The sequence below is a fragment of the Epinephelus lanceolatus genome, chromosome 19, assembly GCF_041903045.1.
Source record: "Epinephelus lanceolatus isolate andai-2023 chromosome 19, ASM4190304v1, whole genome shotgun sequence".
NCBI lineage: Eukaryota > Metazoa > Chordata > Actinopteri > Perciformes > Serranidae > Epinephelus > Epinephelus lanceolatus.
The window spans coordinates 28,365,537-28,378,854 of record NC_135752.1 but is presented as its reverse complement, the minus strand read 5'-3'; the positions used below and the strand labels follow the sequence as shown (position 1 = coordinate 28,378,854).

The window sequence follows — 13,318 nt, the reverse complement described above, 5'->3', positions numbered from 1 at the left end:
TTTATCCTTTAACCAGCATCTTTAGGAAATCTCGTGGCCTTTAGGTGCATTTTTTAATTTCACAAACCCAAGTTTTTTAATGTTAAACTGTTTGATAACATAACATGATTACAGCCACAGATAAACTTAAATGTCACAGTTAAGTGTCAGCTTGAACTGGACTTTTGCCTTGTCAACACAGAGTGCTGGTGCAGGTGCGCCACATGCCTGATAAGGTTTAGACTCAACCATGTGCACATTTGAGTTGTAAAAGCAGCGACCACGCTTGACCTTAAAAATGTGGGTGACGAGGGATTTTATGAAGCCGTTTACGACTCTAACCTGAATTCACTTAGATGCATTTTCTAACAACGGGCACTTGTTTCCCCTCTGTCCTTATCAGACACAAACAGACTTTACATGTATCAAGTTCTTTCTCTTTCCATTTATTCCTAAGATGCTCTCTTTATCTGTGTCACACACACACCACGTACTGCAGTGAATTAGAGCTGCAACGATAAGTCAACAATTAAATTAATCACCAACTAATCTGATTATTGATTAATCAGGTTGAACATTTTTTCAGGAAAAAAAGTAAAATTTCTCTTATTGCAGTTTCTTAAATCTGAATATTTTCTGGTTTGACTGGCTTGACTCCTGTGAGACAGTTAACTGAATATTGTTTTATTTTGGACAAAACAAGACATTTGAGGGCATCATCTTGGGCTTTGGATAACACCATTTTCTACATTTTACAGACTAACTAATCGACAATCAAAATAACCATAAGTTTTATTCTTAATTAGTTTTCTGCATTATTTTGAATTGTTATGATTCTTTGATGTCTTATAAAACATTTTTTCTAAATTCAATTTTTTTTATCCTTTTTTCCATGCACTTTGTAATTATATGTACTCTGCTGAGTTGTATCCAAATAAAAACAAAAGACAATCTAAAAAACAACAACAACAACAAAAAAAACCCCTCTTCTCATCTGTTTCCCTTTTGTTTATCTCTAACCTTGACTTGCTTAAACATACAGATAACGCACATATATCTGTTACTAATCACAAAGTTTGTCCTTTACTTTTTGTTGATGTAGAATAAGCGGAGAGCTCCCGGCTCGGAGAGGCTCTGGGAAGTGCCGACATTCCATCTGCAGCGGAAAGTCTCCATGTTGGCAGAGACGCAGCCAGTGAGGTGTGGGTGTGCATCGGGGAGGACTGTGGGGAACATAGACAGTGAGGAAATTAGATAAAAGGAAATGAATTACACATCTAATTATTTCTATTACTGCAAAGATCTTTTCAACTTTCTTTTCTTCGCTGCAACCATTGTGAGTCATCGGTGCCTTTGAGGGTGGGCTGTGCTGCACCTCAGGGACAGGAAAATATCTGTAACCTAAGTCTCTGAGCAAGCCAAGCCACAGGGCGAACATCAGCACTTTCCTGGAAGTCATTTTACTGCTCTTCAAGGAAAAGCTGCAGCTGGAGAGTTTACTGCCACGGCTGTCGTGGAATGAGTTATTTGCTTTCTCTGTACTCTATGTACAGAAAGTACGACTTGGATCCTGTTTTACTCGCTGCATAAAGTCAAACCGTGTGTGCACGGAGCACGTTCCTACAACTCTCTTGCAGCAGACCTTAGCTGTGTCCTAATTCCTGCCTGCATAAGTGTGTTCACACTGTCAGCGGGACACATTTAAGTATACTCAAAACAGTTAGTATATATACAAAAAAATACTCAGTTTTCAAGTGTGCTGTAGATGGACGATATTGTCTCCTACAGAAAGATTTAGGGGAAGAAGAATGTGTGGAATAGAAAAGCAAACACATTCTGCAGCTTTAATTAAAGTCATTTCTTTTTATAACTGTCCTTTGTAAATCTGTAAATCTCACACACGTGAGTTGTCGATGGTGATAACGTGTGTCAGCTTCGTCGAGTGTACCAAGTGCAGCACAATGCTGGTATACGTCAGCAAAAAGACTGAGACCTCGACACTTAAGAGGCACATGACGAAGGCTCGCCATGGAAAGAAAGACGAGAGTCAGCCTTCAATGTCCATGTTCATATCCTCAAAAAAACATGTCAGGTTTAAACCAGGCTCGGGCTCGTAATTACAGTTAAAGGGATGGGCCAGGCCGGGCTCAGACAGAACATGCACGGGCTCGGGTGGGGTCAGGCTGGATTTTTTGGGCCCGATCTAAGCTCTACTCTGCATTAGGTTTCCCTCAAAACGTATTGTATTGTAACAATGTATACTGAGAAACTTCAATAACAGTATTGTCCCATCCCTTTTACTAGCCTAGTGTAGCTACACATTTTGACAAATAAAAGGCCTGTCTCAATTAGAAGCCTGGTCTGGTTGCCAAGCAGTTTATTTTCATAGAAGTTCTTTGGACGTATAAAACCAGATTGTTGACTATCAGCTTAACGTTATTTAGCTATTTAGATCGCACATACAAATATAAATATTTAACTTTTTGTCAATAGAGATGCTACATATCGCTAGCTTGGTTGATTTCATTTGACTGACACCATGAGCACCAGAGAGGGCCGTAAGTCATTCAGATTTAGTGGCATGATGGAAAAACAAGTGGTGGCTCTGTTCTTCTGAAGCTGTCATAAAGTCAGAATATGTGTCTGTTCCTCCATTACCTGGTATTACCTGGTTATTTATATTCCTGTAGTCTGTGAGGGTCCACCAATCAAAAGAATCAAGTGTTTTTTCGTAACATTGTTTTAACAGGGAAAAGCTTTCCTCACGTGCCATGAAGCACACACTTGATGTTATTCGAAGCATACTTTTTATAAAAGTAATATTTAAACTGGTACAAATAAACAATTTTATTGTATTTCCCTTCTGAGCAACAGTTTTGTGCAAAGGGAATTAAAGACCTGTCCCATATAGACGCCTGTTGAGTTCAGTGATTTAAGCAATTATACGCCCAGGCTACTGACTGACGTTTTGCGGTGTAAACATAATTTCTAGGGAACAGGGCTGCTTTTTTAGAGCATCTCAGTCCTCACAAGTGGATTGAGTTTGCTTAACAACCTTTCTGCATGACTCGCTACTGTAGCACCAGAAGTGAGGCAGATATATTTGTTTAATGTGGGTGAACTGTCCCTTTAAACAAAGAGCTGAGGGGGCCTTTTTCTATTCCCCTAAGTAAACACTGCTGGTTGTATTACCAGGAGGCTTTGTGATCATTGATTCTGGGGACAGCAGCAGCAGGCAGCTGACCACATCAACACGTCAGAGAAAAACAACACACTCGCCCCGCGCTGGCTGAGAGCAGAGACGTGTGAGTACAAGATGGCTCCTTCACAGCTGAGAGGCAGCGCTCGGAGCAGATGATGAATACCTCTGGCCTGCTTAGGGTGCTTCAGGGAAGGGGAGTTACAGGTTAAAAATAACCTGCTTACCAGATCCTCCTCGGAACTCTGCTTAGCTCAGGATTAGGGGAAAAATCAATTTGACACTCAGCTATGTAGAGCATTTAAATGGCTCATCATCATGATACATGGGGACATTCGGATGGTTTGTAGGTTGTGTCATATTGATTTACTATACTTTTTTTTTGGGGGGGGGTGGGGGGGTGGGGGGGGGGGTGTTCGAGTACTTACAAGTATATGCAGTAAGACGACAGAAATGAAGTCACATCTCATTCTGCCATACACAGCGGTAGCTACTCCTGTAATATCTCTCAGGTGAGTGAGGGCAAGTCAAGGGGCAGGACTACATGGCTATCTTGGACTGACAGGACTGCATTAAAGTGATGCAATAGCTTCAGCATGAAAATGTATTGTTGACCTTGGGAGCAGAAGAACAGAATTATCTTCGCTCAGACGCCCACCACTTTAGAGTTATGAAATAATTTGACTGGTAATTCATTCAAAGGGTTTGTCAAAGACAGTATTCAGATCTGAGCTTTTTCTGTGAACGGATCTCAAATAACCTTGTTTCCAGAAAATAGCAGCCCCCTTATTCTGCCAAATCACATTTCACAGGAACTTTTATTTGCAACCTTGTCTCCAACAAATGACGTTTATATGCTATTGAGTTATATAAGCAGATACATTTCTAGGGAAAATGCCACAGCTGCCTGGATTGTGATACTTGCCAACGTTTCTTCTCGACTGATTGAAGAACCATGGGTATTTACTGCCTGGCATACGTGGGTAGGTGGTGGTTGTGAATGGTGGGCGTGCAGAGTGCAGAGGTTCGCATCCTGAGTCCCACTTGAGGTTTGGGTTGAGCAACAAACAAAGCACTTAGACTCAGGGAAATATTGTGGTTTCAGTTCGGCAAGTAAACATCTCGTGGTTCAAGTCAGTGTTGACTTTTTCTGTATTAAACCATGACCTTGAGCTTTCCTTACCTGGACCCAGTGCTGTGAGAATCTTAACAGAATGCTTTAGTTGATACATGCAGATATTGTGGGGAAAACAATGGGCACTTTACTGATAAATCTAGTATTAACGGTAATGAATGTTTCTCATTATGTTGATAAAGAGTGTAATCTGGGCAGCATTACCTCCCATTATGAACATAATTTTAAAGAAACAGACTTGTTCCATGAATATACTTTCATGTTGTGCAGATTTTAGATTACATGCAAAACACATATTTAGCTTACAAGCATTTCTAGAGATCAGAATACCAAACAGTAAATAATAAGTCTGATAGATAAGGAAAAGTTGATCAGGTGAAGGACGAACCCAAGGTGATATGTAAACTCATCTTCATTGGTGGACTACAAACATGACGTATCATCCGAAACATGGAAGTAGCTACATGCCCATTAGCCCACAGCGTCATTAACAGGCGGCTCACTCAGTGTGTGACGTGCACTTGTAGATAAAATATAGGCCTATATTAATGAAGGTTCATTAGTACGGTTTTGTATTTCTCTGTAATGTAGCACAGTGTTAACAATGTTACTGATACTATTCTTTCTCACACCTTCAACTCAAACCATTGTGCTGCCCCGCCCAAAATATATCATTTAATAGATAAATTAATATCGTAAACATGCAGGCGACTTGTCGACTAATGGCCCTAAATGATGACTATTGGTTGACTAGGAAAATTCTTAGTCGGGAGCAGCCCTAATCATGTATGATTGTGACGTCAACTATTGGTTTGTGGACTCCAGTTTCGAAGCCTTGAATTTGGCATTTTGGACGTCCCCATCTTGGATTTTTGGAGCCAGAAGTGACCATATTTGGAAAAGAGGGTGGAACTGTGAAGGCGCGAGGGGTGGATCCGACTGAGAACTCGAGGACACTACCGGCAGCCAGTCTGTCAGTTAAACCAGCTTTACCTTCATTATGCATAACTTTGAGCCTCAATAAAATGTGAATGAGTGATTTATATGAAATTCATCCTCCGTACAGTTGTCATGAAGGTGGAAATTAGCTAATCAGACCAAAGACATTTTTTATACCAGGCTGTAAATGTGTTTAATTGTGCTGTAAAGTAAAGTTGGGCATTTTAACATGGAGGTCTATGGGGATTGACTCACATTTGGAGCCAGCCTCAAGTGGCCATTCGAGGAACTGCAGTTTTTGGCACCTCTGCGTTGGCTTTATTTTTAGCCCCGAAGGTTGCCGCTTGATTAAAATGCTACTTACACAATAATGCATCAATACAGGTGATCCCATAATATAATATATAAAGTTAAAATGATTAAGAAGCTAAATCAAGTTAATTTTGAAGTATTTTTTACATTCAAATTATATTGACAATACGAAATTTAATTGTAGTGTAACCCTCTTTTTTTGATTATTTGTGTGCCCAGGTTCTTAACTTTTTAACACATCCCAACTTCGGGGTACAGCAACTTCTCTTCACTGTTAAGCACGAGGGTCTCTTGTGTATCACTCATACCTGTCCCCACAAAACAAGGGCAGGCAGGAACCAATTAGCTCATAACCAAGGGAACACAATGACTCCACTTAAACACTGCACATGAAAATGAAACAACAAACAAAGTACTATAAATGACAATAAAAAATATTAATTTACCACTAAGTAATGCTGAATCTATTACTACTTAAATATAAGTAATGTACTCATTAATAAATAACACAGTATCTTGAGTAATAAAAATAACCTAAAAATATAATGTGTGCAGTAATTATAGTTACAGTAGTAAGGTTGCACGTTAATTGCAATATTATGAAAATCACAATATGGCCATGTACAATATCCAAATCTCACTAAAACTGTGACTCATATCACAAACACAATATCTGTGAAAATCGTCGCAATATGATTTTTTTGCCCTTGAATGCAATACTTTTTTTAATTTACAATTAGGTCTGGAAACTTCTTCCAGCATAGAGTGAGAGTGGGGGAGGCATATAAAGAGAACAAAAAGGTGAAAAGTGTATTGCTCCATGATGCCTATTTCTGACCAGGTGCACCGCAACATACAAGATCAACTTGCAAGCCTTCATTTTTGTGCCTGTGTGCGTGTCAAAGTAAGTGCTGCTGTGTTTGCTCAATAGCTGCCATACAGAGTTCACCCCTGGTGTAAGTAAACATGTGTGCAGTAGATGCCGAGCGCTTTCAGAACACAGCCTGCAGAGCCACAAAACACACACAATACAAGACGATTATATCAATTTACAATGGACTCCTCGTTCTGAGGCAAACTGCCGCAAACCGATGGAGTAAACATGTTTACAGCATGATCTTTCTCCAAGTGCTGCTGACACAGTCTATTTTGGTGTAAAACAAAACATCCTCGCTCAATCTGTTTTGATAAGCTCAGAAGCATTTCCCTTCAGCCATGATTTCGAGGGGAGCAGGAAACAGCAGCTAGTATTAATTTCCTTTGTCAGACTCTCTCAAACCTTCAGCAGAGCCCATGAATTATCAGGTGGAACACAGCTCACGGTCTATAGTGTGTGTTTGTCTTATTATAGCGTCTATTAACATCTGCACAATATGTTGGTGGGAAGCCATTAAAGTCTTTCCTGTGAGCACACAGGGCAAACAGTTATTTAGAGAGTCACATGTTTAGACATCAATCAGTGCACTCTCAGGGGGGAAATACCTCATAGTCTGTATTTAGAAAAAGCCATTTCCCTCCTTGGCTGAGAGCCACAATGCTCTCAACAACGATTACTGAACCTTTTACAAACCTAACAAGCCTTGTGGGCAAAACATGGATGGAGAAAAAAGATTGTGGATGCCCTAAAGTGAAGAGCGACAGTATGGCCTTGTAATCACATCAAGAACCAATGTCCTGATTCCTGAGTGATATTAACAGTGGTGCTCAGGTGGTGTGGAGGAGGAAACACGTGTTCACCCCTGCAGGGACCATTCAATTTGTGGAGGTAGCACCTCCGGCAGCTGGTGCGCCAATAGATTTGGGAGGTGACGGGAGTTATTTTCAGTGACCCTTGTTCTAATAGTCCCTTACGTCCTGTCATGGATCATTTGAGTTGACTGATAGAGGCTTCAACAGACATTACTATAATTATTATTACTACTACAACAACAACAACAACAACAACAACAACAACAACAACAACAACATGTATTTGATATAGCACCTTTCACAGAAGTGCTCCACAAAATACAGTCAAACATGCAATCAATAAAAACAAAGGCAACATACAGAACAAAAGGAAAAAGAAAGTATTGACGCCCGATAGAAACATATCAGGAAACAAGCGCTAGACAATTCAGGCTAGGACAAAGGCCATTTTGAAAAGATGGTCTTCGGTCGTTTTTTAAAATTTTCTAAAGAGACTGCAGACTGCAAACCTAAAGAAAGAGAGATCCATAGTGTTGGAGCCACGACTTCAAAGGCACGGTCACCTTTTGATTTGAGTCTGGAGCCAGGGACAGTCAGTATGTCCTGTTTTGAAGACCTAAGGGACCTACTGACAATATATCGCTGATGCATTCAGGTACCTGACCATGGAGGGCTCTACAACTTCAGTAACATCCAGTCACCAAGCTTAAACATCCCATTGCCTGCATTACATACAGCAAGCTTAAGCTACAAAATACACTTTGTAGAAACCTGATAAAAGATCCAGCAGTTCAGATCAGTTCATGTCAGATTCTGGGCCAATTTGGATGCATCAAGTCAAATAAATCACTCTAACAGCCAATGTTACTGATTCCAGTTTAAAACATCCTCCGACCAAAAGACACTACAAACACGGAAGGCACTATAAAACACACAAACCACAATCCACATACCACAGTGCATATACCACAATACAAACATCACAACATGTCCCCCAATACATCTACTACAACAGACATACCACAATACGCCAGGACACTTACACTAATAGCCCTTAAAGGTTTGAGCGCATTCAGCTCTGGTTTGCTTTCAACCAGCATTTGACCTTTGTTGTGAAGGATCTTAAATCTGTAATCAGTTTGATTTCACTTCGTAATGTGTTCCAGAGCTGACAGCCCTTTATGGAAAAAGCTGATTGTCCAAATGTAAATTTACGATATGGTATTTTACAGCTGCCATTCACGCTGCTCCTTTGTTGCTCTATTACTGTCTTGTCTTTGAATTAATCTGGAAAAAGGCCCTGGAGCTAAACTGTTGATACATTTGAAAACTAATTTCAGGAAAGTTAATAAAGCTGTCAAAGCTGAAAAGATTGTATTGCTCTAATGTGTGACAGAGATGCCACCGGACAGGTTTTTTGTCCATTATTTTCAGTGCCTGATTGTAGATGATGCTTGAGCCCATACCATCACTGTGGGGTCTAATCGCAAAAGACTTTTCACAGTTCTCATACTTATGTGCACAAGTAAATAAATATCGATGGGCCTCATTCACTAATATCTGCGCAGAAATGTTCTTACTCTCCGCAAAAAAAAAGTACTTGCGCAAAATCACCATCGGATTCATGACACGTGCGTACCGGCCAATTTTGTTCTCACCACCGTGCATATGTTAGTAAATCAGAACCATTCTAAATTGACAGGCGCGTGTCCGCAATCTGCAATCAGCATACTACCACGCCCCCATTTCTCCATATAAGGAAACCACTTGCCTAGAGTTGATTCATGAATGAAGGAAGCAGTTACGCGAGGAGAGAAGTAGTAAATTTCACAGTTTGTTAGAAGCGATGGCGCCGGGTCTTACAGGAATGCCATGGGTCATTGTAAGATTGTGGAGGACACAGCATGCCAGGATGATCTTGCACACCTTCTCAGGGGTATAAAGTAGTTTGCCAACGGCCGTATCTGATCCAAACACATCCAACGGCCCTTAAGCACGCCAAAAGTGTGCTCTACGGCGCGTGCGTGGGCATGTATGTTATTATAGCGCACCTCTTGAGGGGTTTCAGGGTTTGCGTATGGTGTCATCAGCCATGTTTTAAGGCCATATGCCCAGTCACCCAAACAATATAACATTTTAACATTAACGGAATAGAGACTTACTGAAAATACTAACTTAAAACAAGTGAAATAAAAGACTAGAACAAAAGATGCTCACCAACAAGCCATCCACTTCTGACAGCCCCTGCCTCCAAACGCATTCCCACTGTACTGTTTTGCAAAATAAATGAGTCGTGGGTGCCTCCTGGCCAGCGGGCCACAGCCTTAAGGATATGGCAGTCGGCATTACAGATCATCTGCACGCTGATGGAGTGATAGTTTTTCTGTTCATGTTTTTGTTAATATTTTAATTGTCACAATGATGAGGGTGAAAGTGTATCAATTTCATGGCAATTTAATCCATTTGGCCAATATTAGTAAATTAATTATTTTAAAAAATGTTAATTAAATCTCTTTTTCATGAATGTGGTTTTATAGACTCTGCATGTACTTAAAAGGTATGTTTGCATTTTCTAAGTCAGTTCGGCCTTCCTCATTTGTGCGTAAGCATGGTCTGAAGCAGTTCTAAATTTGTTCGCAGAGTAAGAACAAATTCGGGTAAGAAAATATTGATGAATCCTGGATTTGTGCGTCAAACGATCGTACGCACAGTTTAAGCACAGATTTGTGCGTACGCACTGTTTGTGAATGAGGCCCATTGTCTCTCAGAATGAGTCTCTCCTGACTGAATTAAGTTTGTACTATGAGCTGCAAACTGGTCTACGTGGTAAGACTGACTAGGTAGCTTGCAACTAGAGGTGTGCCATATCATTGCGGTATAATTTTTAATATCATGAAAAATTCCTGTTGTGATACACGCGATATTTTGACTTGTTCACTTATTGACGTCACACTGTTACCCACAAGAAGTATGGCTAAAAGCAAAATTACAGACTCTGTGGTGGTTCCAACAAGTGAAGCAGCTTCAGTAGTGTGGAATAAACTGTGGCGTCCTGAATGTTTTATGAACAGCCCCGGACTTCTCAGACTCTTTTAGCGAGTTACAGCTCAGAGGGAACTCATTCAGCTGCTCCTCTGGCAGCAGCACAGTGTCTCTCCCTCTCCTCTCTCGCTGTGCGCACACGGGAGTCGGTGTCGTCAAGTGATTTTGTCATAAACCTTTGGTAATGTAAGCCTATGTGACGCTCACAGCTCGACAAAAAACTACATATATGTGAACATGTGATAGTTGTGGTATCATAACAGCCTGTCACAGGTTACAGCGTGATGATTAGAGGAGACATGGCAGAGCAGAAAGAAGGAAATCACCTGTTAATTTTTATATATATATATATATATATATATATATATATATATATATATATATATATATATATATACACACACATACACACATACATATACATACATATACATATATACACACACACACACACACACACACACACACATACATATATATATACACAGATCCCAGGGGACATTTTTTTGTATTTGGAAGCTGTTTAAATGTGTAATTTGTGGTAGATTTGCATTTGTTGAACTATTAATATTGTATACAGAATCTGAATCTCACTCGTTCTCAGATCGTTTTTGATTAATTTTTTTTACTGAACCTCTCATATCGTCAAGAATATCGTTAGCGCAAAAACACCCTGAAATGTCGTTATATTATTTTAGGGCCCATTTTTTTCACCCATCCCCTAATTGGAAGTATTGGATGTAGCTGGTAGCTGCAGCCGCTGGATTCTGCTGCCCTGCTGCCGCCCATTCAGAATAAAGAACGAGTGGTAGCTGAAACCATTTTGAGCACATTTTATTTCAAAAAGGATAAAACAATATTTTTTAGCACTAAGCCCTCCTTCCCCCACCTAAAGTACTCCTCATTTATCTGGTGTTTTCTACAATTAATTCAGCTAACGTCGCTAGTGAACAACTTGTACCCAGCCAGCATAGCTAGCCTTGTCTTCACCTCTCTTAGAAAAGATTGAGATCATGAGCATATTAAATTTATGCATGCTCTCCAGTTACATGTAGTATTGTCTCCTTCTGGGCAAGCAGCCATTCACCACAGCAACACCAGACCTGTTTAAATCACTCCACGTAATCTGAGATGAAGGCAGCGATTTAGAAATCTACAGGCTATTAAAGCTGGAAAACTACCAAGTCTGCATTAAAAAACTGAGCTGAGGCAACACTGATTTCAAGGAAAAGTTTGGCCGCAAGTTGAAAGCTTTCACTCCCATTATGCTACAGGGGAGAAACATGCCTCAACACGGCAGCCTCGTTCATAGAAAACCAGAGCTAAATAAGTAGCAGGGGAGCAGGAGTGGAGGGGAACACTGCGTCCACACCTCCGTTTTAACTACTGACAGCGTTACGTAACAAGACAAAGCACAGGATGTCCGTGAGTGACTTTAATGGTCAATGCAAACCTAGTTTATATCTGTGGACAAAATAGAGCCCGTGTATGCAAATACACAGCCTTTCTACTGCCACTGAGGGGCTGTTTGGTGGAAAGAGGGGCCTCTACACACTAAACAGCTTCCCATTGTTCCGCAGTAGAGTACTCTCTGCACTCCAGAATTCCTGGGAAGCCACTTCACTAGAAATCTGCTGGGTGTTCTCTGTGGCTCTGTGCTGAGGGCTTCGCTGTTGTGCAACACGTTTCATATTCATTTGAATGCCTAAGCAGCGCAGTAACCATGCAACTGTACATGTTTTATATTATTCTGGGGGCTGAAATCATCCTGTGGCCCATTCAAAGCACATTTATCTAAAAAATTAGTTCCATATGGTGTTGAGCAATTTCTGTTTCCAAACCAAATGAATAAACAAGAATTGAAAATCTGTGTATCAGGAGTCACCAGATGCCAAAGAATGCATCATAAATGCCAAGCATAAATCTGCAAACAACATGACATAATATGTTATTGTATATTATCTCATAAACAGTTTAAAACCTGTCTGACATCTTCTAATGCAAGCACATGTTTATGTTACCAAATAAATACTAATATTCATAAACATACCTTGCTCAGGGGCCGATTCCAGCGCCGAGGCAGTGAAGATGTGAAGAAAGAAGAAGAGCATGGTGAAAGCGGCAGCCATGGCGTTGAGCTGTGGAGGAAACATGTGGCGAATGTTACTTTCTAAGTGCTGTCCACACAACCCATGAAGGCCCAGCCCACCACCACCATTAAACACTCCTTAAATTTCCTCAGAGGAGAAGCTGGGTACACCCATGATTACACCGTATTAAGTCACGGACGTGTAAAGTGCTTTAGATAAAAGCCTTCATCATATGACCGCATGTTTCAGTGTGTAAACCTCGCTCTGCTGCACACACAACAGCTTATCTGCTATCAGGTTATCCTATATAGTAATGTTCAGCTGGAAGAGCTGTGTTCCCTGCTTTTTGCTTGATACTTGAAATCTGAACTCTTTAGGGACAGGAACCCAAGAAAACCCTTACAGCCTTATAAACCCATTGAACCTGTTAGGCTGAATAAGACTTACTGTTCTACTGCTTTAGGATATTCAAGTTCATAAGGCTCGTAGTTTATTTGACCTCTACATGTGAAGTCACAGCTTTGGTCACTTTAAAATGGTTTCTTTCAGATTTTCATCAAAGTCATTTAAATTACTGACACTTTAACTGATATCTGCTCTCAGTTTTTACACTTGAAAAGGCACCAATTTATTTCAGGACCCTTTTCTGACAAGTACCGTTTTCCCACCAAAATTGCTGCATATAAACATGTTTTTAAATGCAGGAAAACTCGCCAAAAGTAGACATTAAGATTCCTTTACCATTGCTACCAGAGTCATGTACATGGCCCCATTGTGGACAAGTATTTTTTTTACTGGTGTGTTACTAACCCAGGTTAGTAAACAGTAGAAAGCAGCATGGAGGCTAGTGAAAATGTTACAACTGTTACTTCTTGCAACTACAACTTGGTGCCGACTAATTTGGATGTTCGAATGCTGTTTGAGACGGATGGG

The 13,318-nt window shown here is 40.4% G+C and overlaps 1 protein-coding gene across 2 annotated transcripts in view; it reads right to left on the bottom strand.

The window, feature by feature from the left end:
- Nucleotides 1-13,318, bottom strand: part of ghrb (growth hormone receptor b) — a 32,606-nt gene that overhangs the window by 9,211 nt on the left and 10,077 nt on the right. Inside the window, exons 2-3 of one of the 2 annotated variants that reach the window (XM_033646644.2) lie at nt 12,346-12,433; nt 1,067-1,202 (exon numbers count right to left, since the gene is read on the bottom strand). In XM_033646644.2, the coding sequence (XP_033502535.1) occupies nt 1,067-1,202; nt 12,346-12,424 (215 nt within the window). In that variant the 5' untranslated portion in view covers nt 12,425-12,433. The remainder of the gene's footprint in view (nt 1-1,066; nt 1,203-12,345; nt 12,434-13,318) is intronic. The other variant, XM_033646645.2, reaches the window with a different exon arrangement.